A 16355-nucleotide genomic window follows, 5' to 3' on the forward strand; every position below is an offset into this window, starting at 1 on the left:
CAGAGACAGAGCAAAACCCGAAACTACAGCATAATGCTATTATCTAGTTTGTAATCATATTCAGCATCGAAATGACTTGTTTGTGTGGTCAGTTGCGAAATTGTGTTATAACTGCACTGTAGCTTACATGACGAATGGTTACAGATCTGATAGGCAGCTCCCAAACCTTTGATTCGTATTCACTCCCAAGGGTGGCAACTGTGATTGTAAAACTAAACAATGTGCTTTCCTCACATTGTGAAAGGTCAAGTTAATGCACAGTTGTTGTGTTGCTACAAGTTACACATGTGCCTACTGGAGAGTGAATGCTTTGGGCGTTGCTATAGATTGCAGCTACAGTACCTTCGCAGACATCGTTGCTGATCTGGTAACCCAGAGGACAGGTGATCTGACGTTGACACACAAAACTCCCAGCCGTGTTCACACAATGCTCATTCATCTGACAGGTATGGGTGGACATCAAACACTCATTGATATCTGTGTGGAAAGAGAGTGAGGGGGGAAAGAGGAAGATACAGAGAGAGAGAGATGGCAAGAGAGAGGAGTGCAAATGGGAGAGGGGGATATAAAGGTGGAAAGACAGAATAGGGGCAGGAGAGAGAGAGAGAGAGAGAGAGAGAGAGAGAGAGAGAGAGAGAGAGAAAGAAAGTAAGCACATTAGAATAACCCCTATAGTCACCTCTGGTCATGTGTAATTCTCAGTGCAACACAGTGCCAGTCCCAGATAGATTAAGCAGCCTGCATGGCCCTGGCCTTGGCCTCCACAGAGAGGAGGGATTGGGGGCACGGCCACTGGGTATAAGTCTCACACAATGAGAGATCTGTCAACACACTGCACCACCATTCACCAGGTCACAACAGAACAGTCCACCGCCACCAAGCAGGAAGTCTAGGTCTGCAAGAAGAGATGGCTTCATCGTAAGAACCATACAACCATACAACTACACAACCATACAGCCATACAACCACACAACCACACAACCACACCAGAGAGGGCTCCTCAGAGGAGTAAGGGGAGGACCATATTCCTCAGTGAATTTCATAAAAATCATAAAACATAAAACTATAGTGAATAAATGTACATCACCAACTAATTGATAAAAACAAACTGTCTTGCAATGAAGGTCTACAAGTAGCACTATGGTGTAGCTGGAGGACAGCTAGCTTCTGTCCTCCTCTGCGTACATTGACTTCAATACAAAACCTAGGAGGCTCATGGTTCTTCCCTTCCATAGACTTCCACAGTAATTATGACAACTTCTGGAGGACGTCCTCCAACCTATCAAAGCTCTTGCAGCATGAACTGTTGTCCACCCAAAATAAAGGATCAGAAAATGAATTTAGTCCTGAAAGCATAAGCTACAGCTAGCTAGCACTGCAGTGCAGTGCATAAAAAGTGGTGAGTAGTTGACTCAAAGAGAGAGAAAGACAATAGATGAACAGTTTTGAACAAATACATTTCTTCCAAAATGAAAGAGAAGCAAGAAAGAGAGATAGAGAGAGAGAGACTGTCATTGTTTTTCAGTTTCACTTACTTAACTTGAAAATGCAGCGAACTAGTTTAGCCTGCTCAAACACCCTGCTCAAACAGAGGGATGCTATGTTAGCTATCTGACTATGACTATCCAACACAACACTGGAACTCTTCCATGTCAAGGTAAGCTTTTGGTTTTACTAATTCATTGCCACCGGGGTCCGCCGGTGTATGTGCTAAACTGCTTACTGACTGTACACTGTAACGTTAATGCATGATTTCTGTAGGTTTACTAAGGCATTAGTTATATTAGCTATGTTGACTATGATGTTACTTTAGCTAATATGGTGACAACGATGTGGGCTGTGTGTAGCGATTATGATATGGTTTGGCTTGGAAAGTTTTTTTTGCCTGGTCACATACAGCTGATGTATTGTACATTGAAGTCCACAAGAGAAGGGAAAATGTGAGAGGAGGAGAGTGCATAGATGTGAGAAGGAATACACCACTGATCGCGGGTAAACACAGTTCACGTTACGTGGCTACTGTGAAAGTGAACTGTGTTTACGCGTGATCAGGGGTGTATTCATTCCGCCGATACTGTTGGAAAACATTTCTTAAATGGAACGAAACGGGGATAAACAAATTTGTCCAATAGAAACTCTCATTTGCAACTGTTGGACTAATGATTACACCCTAGATCAGCTAGATGCAGGCAAGAGTGTGCAAGGCGGTATTGAACGTGTAACTGTCTGTCACCTCAAATCTTTCTCTCGACCTGTGTGCATCTACATTGTAAACGTTCATTCATAGGCTAGGTTGTAGCAACCTCATGATGGGTATAGGGAGAATTTGAGTATCATGCAGTAGCCTAAACCTAACGCTGTTACAATGAACTGGGTGAATGGAATATGAATGACAGTCATCCAATATGCTGTAATAGAAATAAGGCCATGCTCGTGAAAAGAAAAATCGTCCTCCCTCATCTTAAACATCACCGACCGCCACTGAACCATACAATCCCATATTGTGTGTTGATTTGATTTGGTCAGGGAGATCTCAACCGGTAGACGTGTGTGACGTGTAGTAGTGTAGGAACAGTGTGAGATCACATAGATAGAAACGAATTAAATCCCATAGTGGAGCCTGCTTCTGAATATGAGGTTCTGTTTATCTGCAGCTGAGCGTCTCCTCTAGTGTCATTATGAGAAAAGGGGATTAGTGCTCTGTGTGTGTGCGTGCGAGTCCCTTACCTTCACAGGATTGCCCGTCAGCCATCAGAGAGAACCCTGGGAAACAGGAGCAGTGAGGCCTTCCGGCCACTGAGGAGCACTGTTGCATACAGTGGCTATTTCCTGCTCAGAGGGGCACAACATCACACCAAAACACACTGTAGTCAGGGTGACATAAGTCAGAGTGGGCAGGTCCCTGGCCTTGCATGTGTGTTAGATAACCTCTGTGTGATTTACTGTATCCCTGTTCACTCATTTCCTGTTTCCACTTTGACCCCTGACCTGTTTGTATTGTATTTCCTCCTGCGGCCGCTGGGACCGGACCCCACCCTGGAGTTATGGAGGCAAACACACACCCTGAGGAGACCCACGCTAGATATAATATGCTGGACTACACAGGGATGGCTGGAGACTTCTCAATACACACAAGAGCTTCATGGCCTTTGATGCAATTGGAATACTTGTATGTGACATTTAAAGGTTGGTGGCACCTTAATTGAGAAGGGCTCATGGTAATAGCTGCAACGGAACTAATGGAATGGTATTGAATGGTATTGAGGAAAAAACTGTCACGTGAAGGAATGTGACATGAATCACACTAGAAGGGTGCATAACTAAAAACCTTCTGGGCCTTGGGGTCTCTTAAGGGACCGGATGGCTGACTAATGATTTACATTTCTGTTTCTTACCTAATAGGCTGTGCCCTAATGGTTCCTCTATTGCTAATGGGACTACTTTCACACACTGATTCCAGACCTGCGTCTGGTTTCTCCTATCAAGACTAATAACAGATTTTAAGATATGAAAACATTGTGGTCTGCCAGGTTTACAGTAGAAGGCACCACCCTGGCCTACAGTGAGGTTGTACTCACCCTCACAGGGGTTGACAGGGGTTGTAGTGGTGGGGGGTACGGTGGAGGTAGACCCAACTTCTGGCCTGTCATCCTCTCTCAGTCTGTTCTCTTCATCCACCGTCTCTGTGAAAACAGGAATAAACTCATCACGGAAAAGATTAATTAAACGGCATAACCAACAAACCGCCAAGTCATCCTATCTATCTGGATAAGGAGAAATCTGTGAAATGCCTTCAATTCATCCACAGATATGAGACTAGACAGCCACAGAGCACAGATAAAAGTTCCCTCAGCGAGAGAGAGAGAGAGAGAGAGAGAGAGAGAGAGAGAGAGAGTTGGGGTACGATAGGAAAAGGCATGGCCTGCAGACAAACCTGTGTTTTTATTAGTGGGACTCAACCTGCAGACTCACTGTAATTTTCTGTAAAATAGGTCTCACATCAGATTCCTGTGGCGACAGGCTTGTGCTGGTGAAAGCCCCATTAAAGGTCTAATACACTTACAGTATCCTACAGTACAGTAGGTTGGAAATACCTGGAAATACTTTCTTTACTCATCTAAATGTATGTAGGCTACTGTTGTAATAGCTGTGACAAGAGGCTTTATCGAAACAGTATGAGACGTTAATGATATACAGCTACAACATCTATCTATTTCAGTAAAAAAGCTTAATCTCCAAGATCAGTCTCTACAATCTAAACGTGATCAGATGATGGTGAGCATTAGCCTACTAGCTATTAGGTGAGCACCTCTACGAGATCAGGAAGTGATTCTGAATGTTCTATCTCGATAACAATGATCATTCAATCAGACAGTACTCTTTCCAGTTAGAGCAGGAAAATCATATACTGTCAAAGTGTGGATAAATATAGACAGATAGAGACTAGCAGGAATCTGAAAACACGGAATTCCGTCAATCATACTGTTTGCTTTGGCACAATGTACTACCTGGCACAAAGATAATACACTCAGGAATCAGTCCTCTTTCAGTGGTTTTATGGACTGACATTTACATAACTGTTCTATACTTCAGGGTTGCCAATCTGTTTCCACTTTATCCAACTTGCCGTCGTCTTGCCAATTAAGGCAACTGTGTGCCGTTATTCAATGCCGAAACAGTCAGACACCCAGGCTATTAGCGAAGTGATCTTGCACATACAGTATAGTGGAGTACTGTAAGGTGCATGGTCTGACACACTCTAATAACCTACGAGAAGTTTTATTTTACCTGGTAAACAGCTGGCCGCATCCTGCTGCAGCACATAGCCAGGGTAGCAGGCACACCTGAAGGACCCGGGGGTGTTGATACACCTGTGGTGGCACAGTGTGCTCTGGTACACCTGACACTCATCTACATCCTCCATCTCTGGAGGGCCCTCCACCGTGTTCTCCCTCTCTTGCTCCTCCTCTTCCCCGATGGAGAAGGCCTCTTTAGGGAACGGGGTGTCTGACACTACAGGACAAGGAGAGAGGACTGTCACTAATAGCCTTACCTCTATGTTGTACAGTATAATAGAGTCAAGTAGAGCAGATGAACCAAGGCAGTTGGATACAAGAGAATAGAGAACAGGAACTTTATTCCTTATAAAAGAGTGTATAGTATAGTAATAACCTGCCCTCACTCAGGCAGGGTAGTGTGGTGCACAAAGTGGGAAGAGTCCACTACAAAGCCTCTCTTTAGTAGGAGAGGTAAAGAGGCTCTTGTTTATGATATTCTTTGGCAGTACACTGGTGTGTTACACTACCCCTTGACAGTGCAGTGGTGTGTGTAGTGTGTGCGTGCGTGTCTGCACGACTTTACCTCTTATTGGCACTGCAGTGGGGTCCAGTGCGGGCCTTTCTTTGAGGTTGTCCAAGCCATCTCCCTCTCCTCCCTTTTCCTCCTCCCCTGCCCCCCCCCTCTCCCTCACAGCAGGTGAGGAAGACGTGGCTGCAGGGGTAACCCAGGTACTGGTGAGCCTCACAGCGGTAGCCCTCGCTACGGAACCTCAGCCCCAGAGAGCAGCAGCTGCAACACTCCTATAGGGTGGACAGATTCAACATCGACATGTACCATATCCATTGTGCCTGATTGGAAGAAGACTGTACGGTCAAACAATATACTGTATGCTATGTTTAAGGGGTTTCATATAAAACGCGGAGCTCAAAGTTCCTCTTTCACATCTATCCCCACCTCTCTCAATTATTTCAACACTCTATATTCCGTCTCAGCAGGATATCGTTCAAGCTACATGGGGGAGAGTGAAACATAAAACTGAAATAGTAACCATTGGGATATAGTGTGGCTGTGCAGAAGTGTTATACGACTTGAGTTATGTAGAGCCCATGGTGGGGCGGTGAAGACAATATATAACATTACACCAAGGCCTTGAGTATACAGTCATGGCCAAAAGTTTTGAGAATTACACAAATATTAATTTTCACAAAGTCTGCTGCCTCAGTTTGTATGATGGCAATTTGCATATACTCCAGAATGTTATGAAGAGTGATCAGATGAATTGCAATTAATTGCAAAGTCCCTCTTTGCCATGCAAATTAACTGAATGCCCAAAAAACATTTCCACTGCATTTCAGCCCTGCCACAAAAGCACCAGCTGACATCATGTCAGTGATTCTCTCGTTAACACTGGTGTGAGTGTTGACGAGGACAAGGCTGGAGATCACTCTGTCATGCTGATTGATTTCGAATAACAGACTGGAAGCTTCAAAAGGAGGGTTTCCTTGCCATGGTAACCATGGTTACCTGCAAGGAAACACGTGCCGTCATCATTGGTTTGCACAAAATAGGGCTTCACAGGCAAGGATATTGCTGCCAGTAAGATTGCACCTAAATCAACCATTTGTCGGATCATCAAGAACTTCAAGGAGAGCGGTTCAAATGTTGTGAAGAAGGCTTCAGGGCGCCCAAAAATGTCCAGTAAGCGCCAGGACCGTCTCCTAAAGTTGATTCAGCACCACCAGTACAGAGCTTGCTCAGGAATGGCTGTTAGGTGCCTCCTAAGAAGAGATAGGTGCAGGAGTCAGGAGCAGGAGAGCAAGAAATTTCCAGAAGCACAATCGTTTATTGAACATCCCAAAATCGACAACAACAGGTGGGGAAACACACCCAACAAAGTCGCCACACACAGGGAAATAAACGTAACACACGGAGGAGAAACCTCTACACCTAAATACACTACAAACGGTACAACACGACCGTGAGGAAAAAAAACCCTGTGGCGCAAACACGCACCCTAGCAGAGCAACAACCGCAAATAATCCCGCACAAAGAATAGCAGGCAGCGGAGGTTAATAAACCCACCAAAATGAACTAATAGGACACAGGTGTAAACAAAACAAACAGACACAAATGAAAAGGAAAAATGGATCAGTGGCAGCTAGTAGGCCAGCGACGACGATCGCCGAGCACCGCACGAACAGGGAGAGGAGCCACATTCGGTGGAAGTCGTGACAATGGCAGCAGGCAGGTGTGAGTGCATCTGCAAACACAGTGAGGTGAAGACTTTTGGAGGATGGCCTGGTGTCAAGAAGGGCAGCAAAGAAGCCACTTCTTTGCAGGAAAAACATCAGGGACAGACTGATATTCTGCAAAAGGTACAGGGATTGGACTGCTGAGGACTGGGGTAAAGTCATTTTCTCTGATGAATTCCCTTTCCGATTGTTTGGGGCATCCGGAAAAAAGCTTGTCCGGAGAAGACAAGGTGAGCTCTACCATCAGTCCTGTGTCATGCCAACAGTAAAGCATCCTGAGACCATTAATGTGTGGGGTTGCTTCTCAGCCAAGGGAGTGGGCTCACTCACAATTTTGCCTAAGAACACAGCCATGAATAAAGAATGGTACCAACACATCCTCCGAGAGCAACTTCTCCCAACCATCCAGGAACAGTTTGATGACAAACAATGCCTTTTCCAGCATGATGGAGCACCTTGCCATAAGGAAAAAGTGATAACTAAGTGGCTCGGGGAACAAAACATCGATATTTTGGGTCAATGGCCAGGAAATTCCCCAGACCTTAATTCCATTGAGAACGTGTGGTCAATCCTCAAGAGGTGGGTGGACAAACAAAAACCCACAAATTCTGACAAACTCCAAGCATTGATTATGCAATAATGGGCAGCCATCAGTCAGGATGTGGCCCAGAAGTTTATTGACAGCATGCCAGGGCGGATTGCAGAGGTCTTGAAAAAGAAGGGTCAACACTGCAAATATTGACTCTTTGCATCAACTTCATGTAATTGTCAATAAAAGCCTTTGACACTTATGAAATGCTTGTAATTATACTTCAGTATTCCATAGTAACATCTGACAAAAATATCTAATATCTGGGTACTTCCTGGAACAGAGGTATGATGGCAGATGAATGGTTCTGGAAATATGGGCTAGTCCACTTCAACTCCACACTACATAACAATGCCTGGACTCTCACTGATGGCCATAACAGACCTTGCTAAATTTTCCCAGAAATATTAAATATTGTTGCTGTTTTCAAAATACCAGCGAGTCCAAGCTATTGATCTAGAGGATGCTGAAAACGTCATGAGACATCTCCTGCTGGTACTGCGACCTCGTTTCATGACTGTGAACCATGAAGTTGTGGGAACCTTGACCACAAACATGGTCCTCCCTCTGTTAGTTGTCTAAATTGAATAAGAGGTAATTGAATCACAGAGGGATTTTAAACGGTCCTCCTGATTGGTGTGGTCTTCAATGGCAATAACTAGGGCCTGTCGAAATCTGCAGGGAGGTTTTCTTTAAACTTGTCTCTGTAATGTACATTTAATCGATGAAACTGTGGCTATTAATGTCTTGTAGAGATAGTTGGTTTGATTTAAATTCATTCCAGGTAGGCTATGTTTGACCTTAAATCATTCTGGGGACTTACCCTGCAAATTCAATCAGCTCTCTTAACAGTTCAGGAAACAGGGTCACATAAGAATATATGGACATTTAACAAAGGATTTAATTCAAATCCAAGCACATATATTCAGTGTTAAAACAGAAGTAGGAGTTGTGTGCACAGCGGTGCATCTTTTTCAAGGAGTTGGTTTTGGCAAGTACAACAGAACTTCACTCACTATATGTAATGTGGCCTATGTGGGAATCAAACCCACAACTCTGGTGTAGCATCACCATGCAACAACCAATCAACAGAACCATGGGAAGCACCTTTACCTTGTAGGAGTCAGCTCCACACTGGTCATTGTTGTCCACCTCACACACAGTTCCTTCTCTGGCTGCATTCATACCAGAGAAACAGTGACTCTCCTTCAGAGAGCCCAGACAGCACTGTCTCTGAGCCGTCCTGGCAGAGAAAGAGAGAAACACAGGAGGGATGTTAGAATGTGAGGCAGTGTTTTGACTGTGCCGATGCCTAACTGTGGTTTTATACTAGTAGTAGATTGGCTATCTTTGCCTACCTTTAGCCAAAACCAGCATCGTCTGGAATTATTCTACAACCAAATTGGAAGTGTATTATAGCAAACATTAACAGTATTATGCTGTGCAATGTAATATAATTTTCGAAAGATTATGAGAGGGTCTGTAAAATGTTTGGTTTTGATATTGGCATTTGTGATCAAATTGTAGATAGAAAGTCATATCATTCACTTCTTATTCAAAACATCAACGACAACTTTCATTGAATCATGCTATACAATAATGACATGGGCCCAGAAAGCGAAATCACATACTGTAAGAATACATTTATAAGATGATCATGTTTTAAGTAGGCTAAAATGTACACAAATTAGAATGAACTAAACTAATGCATAGTTGCCTTGCCATCAGCTGAAGCAGAAACAAACTTGGCAGACAGGCCATCCCTCATTGGCATAGTGAAAGCAGTAAAGCTGACATTTATAAGACATTCTGTAGCTAAGTAGGACCCTGAGCATGACCAGGAAAACTCAGGTCCCTACCAATGAGGAATTACTACACAAAAATTGGGCATCCTAGTACTTGTGTCTAGTGTGTCTCCATGGGCTTACCGACAGATGGAGTGTCTGTCCTCTCTGGGGAGCTCCATGTTTTTGCAGTGGCCATTGGCTGAGGCCCACTTCTCCCCAGTCTCACAACAGATCTCCACCAACTCCTTGGAAGAAACTACAGAAACACAGACAGACAGACAGTGTTTCAGAGGGAACACATGAAATGAAAAAAAAGAGATCACCATTGGACAGGGCAATCTCAGACTCTCAGACTGTATCATTCACGCTATAGATCTCACTCAGTCCTTCATGGAAGTCAGGTTTTAATGTGTAAGATTGTAGTCTATGCAATATCAAAATAGAATAAATCCTAGCAAATTTATTGAGTGTGTCTGCATCCCAGCTTGACTTTTACTGTTCCACAATGTATTTTAAGAGTTGTTGACTTTGTCTGAATGTGTTTTTGGTGAACAGACTGAATTCACATTCATCAGAATGAGGAACAAATTATGTTATTATTTTCCACCTCTGTGTGTTTCCCTGGCAGGGAGCACTGTGAAACCTTAGACTCTATAAAGTACACTTCAGAGCCAATACATCCTACATTTTAGCTTGAAGGCTAATCAGTGCTCAGGCAACACGTTATCACCCCCATACATCACTAGGAACAGACAGAGGAAAAAACATAGCATCTCATTTAGAGTTAAAATATGCTTGGCCTCCTCAGCGGTCATGACTATGATGACTCCAGATCATCGATTCCAACTTTCATTGGTGCATCCTGTGCTGTATTGTAGTTCTTTGGACAGACTGAACCTAACCCTCCAGGATAAAGATATGTTTCCGAGTGTAGCCATGCCTGCTGAAAAGGTAGGCCTGTAGCCTACAATACTGTATTTCTCTGGTTGGTATAATTAGGCGAATCTATGATGTGCCTCTTTCAGGACATTTCTCCCACACAAACTCATTGTTTGCTACAAATTGTGTTGCTAATGTAACATGTTTTCTAACCAAGGTGTCCCACTGGGCACACCATGTCATTTCAACATGGATATGTGGGTAATCTTTGGTTGAGACGTTGATCAATGAGATTTCAACCTTTATTCACCCACTCAAAAAGACAGCCTGAAGTTTGTTGAATTCCCAATGTGTTATCACTATGCTTTCAATCATCTAAAAGCACAACCAAATTTCAATGGAAAAACAATGTCTGACTGTTGGCTTAGTTGTCATCTAAATGTGTTTTCAGTGCACTTTAAACCATTTAAAAGCACAACAAAGAGCAAATGGGAATACAATGTCAGATATTTTGAATTTATATAAGAACTTGTTCTGCCCCTGAACAAAGCAGTTAACCCACTGTTCCTAGGCCGTCATTGTAAATAAGAATTTGTTCTTAACTGACTTGCCTAGTTAAATAAAGGTTAAATAAGAAATAAATGTAAAAAAAACTTAATGTGCTTCATCCAATAGCATAACCAAATGACCTTGATTACAGTTGAGATTACATTGAAAGTACACAGTGTAAGTGATCAATGTTGTTTGAGCTTCTGCACAGATATTTATATTGTGAAGAACCCACAGACCAGCGACCTTTGCATGCTATCTTGAACATACACACTTTCCATCATTACATAATAATACTTTTATAGTTACAGTAAGCTCAAAATGTGGCCGTGGATCTGTTACTAATTTTAATGTTGAATAAAAACGGTTACATTAGTTTGTAAGATAGCCTTAACTTTAGGCTATTTACTGTATTATCGAATTGACAATGCAACCAAATATTAAAACTTAAAGGAGATGTATCCAATGCTTGGATAGTTTCATCTGAGCCACTTTCTTAATCCTATTCTTTAACTTTTGTTTTAGTTGGAGACGTGAATCCAACATATCATTTGTTAACTTGTCGACAAGTTAATAGGTTATTTTATTTACTGCATTGCAAAAGTGATATTGAATTGTATTTAGTTGTCAACGCAACCAAATATCAACATTTGAAGGAGATGTATCTTCTGCTTGGATTGTTCCATCAGTACCACTGATTTAGTCTGACTTTAATTCCAGTTTCTCTACAAATTAATAATTGATATGTTGGATTCACATCTCCATCTCAACCAAAAATCTAAGTTAAAGAATAGACCTAAATCAACTCAAACTTCATTTAAAGTTAATTTAATGTTTGATTTGATTTATTCCTATTCTTTAACTTAGATTTTTGGTTGAGATAGAGATCTCAATATTATACTTTGTATTTATTTCTTTACCCTACCACCCTCTTCTAATTGAAGTAAACTAATGGACAACATCACGTAGGCTTCTACTTCCATCTTATACATACTATATACATTTTATGGACACAGTATATTCTACGATAGTTATCTTTTGTTTGTTTTTAGTCCCATCCTGCACCTATCCTCATCTGTCTCTGAAGACCATCCAGTTTGATTTCTATTTGCCATATATTTTTTAACTGTGCTGTGATGTTTCACAAAAGTTCTGAACCTTTCTATTCTCATAATTTCTACAGATTGTATATTACAGATAAACATTTTTGCTAAGAGTATTATTGTATTATTGATCGATTGACTATGACTTTTTAAATCACCCAGCAGTGCTATTTGCAGAGCTAGCTCCAGGTAAATGTTGCAATTCTTCAGACATTCCTGAACCTGTGACCAAAAACAAAGTACATAATGGACAGTACCAAACCAAATGATCTAATGATTCTGTCTTTTCGCAGCAAAATCTTCAGAGCTGGGATATCCCACATATATATAACATTATTTTAGTTGAAAGAATTTTGCATCATATTTTAAATTGAAAAGTTTATAAACCATGTGCCATGGAATCGGTACATCGAAAATCTCTTCCTAACTATTTTGCACTCTATATGGAACAGCAGTCAATTTTTTGGTACTTAAATGAAACTGGTATACTTTTTCATTTATCATAATTTTCTTTAACCAATTTTGGTCTTTAATGCAGGGCCGACAGACAAGTTCCTTACTTCCACTGGCCTCTTCCATTTTTGTGGTAATGCTGCAGTTAGTTGGTTGTAATTTTGAGTAGAGCAGACATTTCCATATATTTTTGTTAGTTGCATGTGTGACATAACTCCATCAGTCCTATTTATGATATAATTTACAAATATTATACAATAGTTTTTTATAAAAAATATATAGTTTTTTATCAATTAGTATATTTATGTTTAACCATAATATTTGTTGTAATATTTGTTCTGTCTTCTGGCGGATTAAACTGAAATTGCAACCAACTTTCTATGGCTTGTTTTAAAAATAGCGATATTTTGGAGATTATTTCATTTTCTGAGCCACACAAATTACATTGGAACAACGTTGATCCAACCAGTTTGTGCCCAGTGGGCTGTGCCTTCAGGCCCCATATTGCTATAACATATCATATGCTTAGCTGATATGTAAAATACCTATCCAGATCTGGCTTGCGTCAACAATATAGTCAGGCAGGAACACACTCATTAGGGAGTATACGTTATTTATAATAAGGGTTACACAGAGAAAATGGACCTCTCTGATATTAAAAGGGATGGCCCTCCTTTCAGCTAAATATATATTTACCTAAACCCTCCCCGAACGCTTGAAAAACAAAACAAGTGACCCTCCCCTATACCCAAAATAATAATTAAAACAAAGTGGATAGCAGAGTTTTAGAAACTGTTATTCGTCCTGTAAGCATTAAATGGCATCACGGGAACTTTGATTGTGCACAGGGCTGCGAGCCAGAAGGTTGTCGGTTCGCAGACCACCGTTGACAATAGTAGGGATGGAAAGATCTCCTTTAAAGTAAAATGATTGCATGAATCTCGCATCGTATTTGCATGTCTGAGAAAATATTACATATTAGCAGAATATCTTTTAATACCACACAAATTACCGACATTACAGGCCAAATCAGTGTCTTGTTTGCAACGAAACTGTCCCTGTTTGCAAATAATTACATCTTGACGCCATTAGGCATCTGAGCACTGTACTTTCAAAAGTTAGGCCTGCCTTTTCCACCCCAGACAGAGTAGGCCTACCGACGCAGAAAGATTTAAGCTTTAACTACTTGCTACTCTTCTTCCGTGATTTAACCTAAAGAGAGAAGGTCACAAGTGTTTCCCTAAAATCTGTCTGGGTTTAAACATCTTCTATTGTACAGAAAGGGAACAGCTTAATAAATTGATAGTGACAGAATCAGATTACTTCCCAAGAAAAGACAATGTTTTGTCTCCCAGGCTATAGAAGGTTGTATTGCTCAGCCTCTGAATGTCAAAGAAACTAAACAATGATATTCCCATATACATCGGAGTCACGTCTTTCCCATGTACCAGATCACTTTTTTAATCAGATCCGTTTTATTTTCTTCAAAATCTTAAAATAATGAAGACGATATAAATTAATTATGCCTACTCGAATTTGCCTACTTTCAACACCATGAGCTGTCATTTCCGATTGATTCTGCAGCGGCTGCTGTACCAGTTTCAGCACCACAAGCGTAAATGACTCAAATCTGGCTTATTGTGAGGTCAATAACTCTGATAAATACATAATGGGCAAGAAACATATAATGTATATATTTTTTTTGGGGGGGGGGTACTTTTTACCCCTAATTTTGTGATATCCAATTGGTAGTTGCAGGCTTGTTCCATCGCTGCACTCCCGTACTGACTCGGGAGAGGCGAAGGTCAAGAGACATGCGTCCTCCGAAACACGACCCCGCCAAGCCGCACTGCTTCTTGACACACTGCTCGCTTAACCCCGAAGCCAGCCGCACCAATGTGTCGGAGGAAACACCGTACAGCTGGCGACCAAAGTCAGTGTGCATGCGCCCGGACATCACAAGGAGTCATAGAGCGCGATGGACAAGGACAAGGACACCCCAACCGGCCAAACCCACCCCCATGTGCTCCGCCTCATGGGTTTCCTAGCTGAAACACAGTCCGGAATAGAACCCGGATCTGTATTGACGCCTCTAGCACTGCCTTACTGCGCCACTCGGAAGGAAACAGATTGTTTTTAATCAAATAAACTATAGTAGTTGTATGCTATCAAAGTTAACCGCCTGACATCCTTCTTCGAGCTCTCCTTCTCAAACTGAACAGAACATAGGCTAGTCGGCGCGCAATATATGTTTGACTACGCCTAATCACTCCAAAAAATCTTGACAAGGCCTAATCAAAAAACAAATCTGAAGAAGCCTTTGACTCTCCTGAACTGCCAACGCAGGTCTACACAGCACAGCCATTGGTTAGGCAGCACACAAAACGTTGTTGATCAGCAAGAGCAGAGCAGGCTGGAATGAGGGTTGGGATATCCATTGCAGTGTGTATCCATTACAGTGTGTATACAGCCTAGTTGTATTTACACCATCCCAGCAGCTGTGTGCTTCTCTGAGCATGCATTTCATAGTCTATAGCCTATAGCCTATGGATCATTTGATTGAGACCACACTAAATAGCCTATAGACACACTAGATATTGCGTGCCTAGTGAAGAATCAGAGGTGAGGGGCAGCATCTGGCACACATGGATATATAGCCTAATAAGCAACTAATTCTGAAACACTTGAGAAATATTGAAATGTAATCAATTACAAATTGCATTACCCCCCTGGACTAGATTAAAACACTGAGAAATATAGAAATAAAAAAATATGATATCCTCCCATTCACTGAAATTGAAAAAGCATGGCCCTCCCCCATTTTCCTCCAAGTAACCATTCTGTAAATTTCAGTCCATCCCTGAGCTTTATTATTTATTTTGTTCTACTGGCAACCTGTTCTAATCTACTCACCTCCTCTGTGAATTATCTTTGTGAGGTGCACGCACTGGTCAAATTCACCTTCTAGCCGCAGGTTGCACACCTGCACCTCTCCTTATTTGGTTTATCCCGTTTCATATATGTTTTTTAATGTTTCTAATAAACTTTCATATTTATATGTTTTTATTGTTTCAGTGTTAAGTATTGTCCTTTAGTATGTGTCGTGTGCAATATTATTGCCTGTGAAATGTATTATGACTGCTGCCTATTGGTAATATACAGTTGAAGTCGGAAGTTTACATACATCTTAGCCAAATACATTTAAACTCAGTTTTTCACAATTCTTGACATTTAATCCCAGTAAAAATTCCCTGACTTAGGTCAGTTAGGATCACCACTTTATTTTAAGAATGTGAATTGTCAGAATAATAGTAGAGAGAATGATTTATTTCAGCTTTTATTTCTTTCATCACATTCCCAGTGGGTCAAAAGTTTACATACACTCAATTAATATTTGGTAGCATTACCTTTTAATTGTTTAACTTGGGTCAAACCTTTTGGGTAGCCTTCCCCAAGCTTCCCACAATAAGTTCGGTGAATTGTGGCACATTCTTCCTGACAGAACTGGTGTAACTGAGTCAGGTTTGTAGGCCTCCTTGCTCACACACGCTTTTTCAGTTCTGCCCACAAATTTTCTATAGGATTGAGGTCAGGGCTTTGTGATGGCCACTCCAATTCCTTGACTTTGTTGTCCTTAAGCTATTTTGCCACAACTTTGGAAGTATGCTTGGGGTCATTGTCCATTTGGAAGACCCATTTGCGACCAAGCGTTAACTTCCTGACTGATGTCTTGAGATGTTGCTTCAATATATCCACATAATTTCCTGCCTCATGATGCAATCTATTTTGTGAAGTGCACCAGTCCCTCCTGCAACAAAGCACCCCTATAACATGATGCTGCCACCCTCCGTGCTTCACGGTTGGGATGGTGTTCTTTGGCTTGCAAGCCTCCCCCTTTTTCCTCCAAACATAATGATGGTCATTATGGCCAAACAGTTCTATTTTTGTTTCATCAGACCAGAGG

The 16355-nt window shown here is 41.6% G+C and overlaps 1 protein-coding gene across 1 annotated transcript in view; it reads right to left on the reverse strand.

Annotated features, from left to right (window-relative positions):
* The window catches only part of LOC106571900 (fibulin-2), a 43525-nt gene that overhangs the window by 7400 nt on the left and 19770 nt on the right, over nt 1-16355 (reverse strand). The window contains exons 3-10 of the mRNA XM_045696082.1: nt 9549-9663; nt 8734-8863; nt 5362-5579; nt 5173-5177; nt 4789-5013; nt 3579-3683; nt 2728-2829; nt 343-477 (exon numbers count right to left, since the gene is read on the reverse strand). Coding sequence (XP_045552038.1) covers nt 343-477; nt 2728-2829; nt 3579-3683; nt 4789-5013; nt 5173-5177; nt 5362-5579; nt 8734-8863; nt 9549-9663 — 1035 coding nt within the window. The remainder of the gene's footprint in view (nt 1-342; nt 478-2727; nt 2830-3578; nt 3684-4788; nt 5014-5172; nt 5178-5361; nt 5580-8733; nt 8864-9548; nt 9664-16355) is intronic.

Source organism: Salmo salar, chromosome ssa15 (genome assembly GCF_905237065.1).
Source record: "Salmo salar chromosome ssa15, Ssal_v3.1, whole genome shotgun sequence".
NCBI lineage: Eukaryota > Metazoa > Chordata > Actinopteri > Salmoniformes > Salmonidae > Salmo > Salmo salar.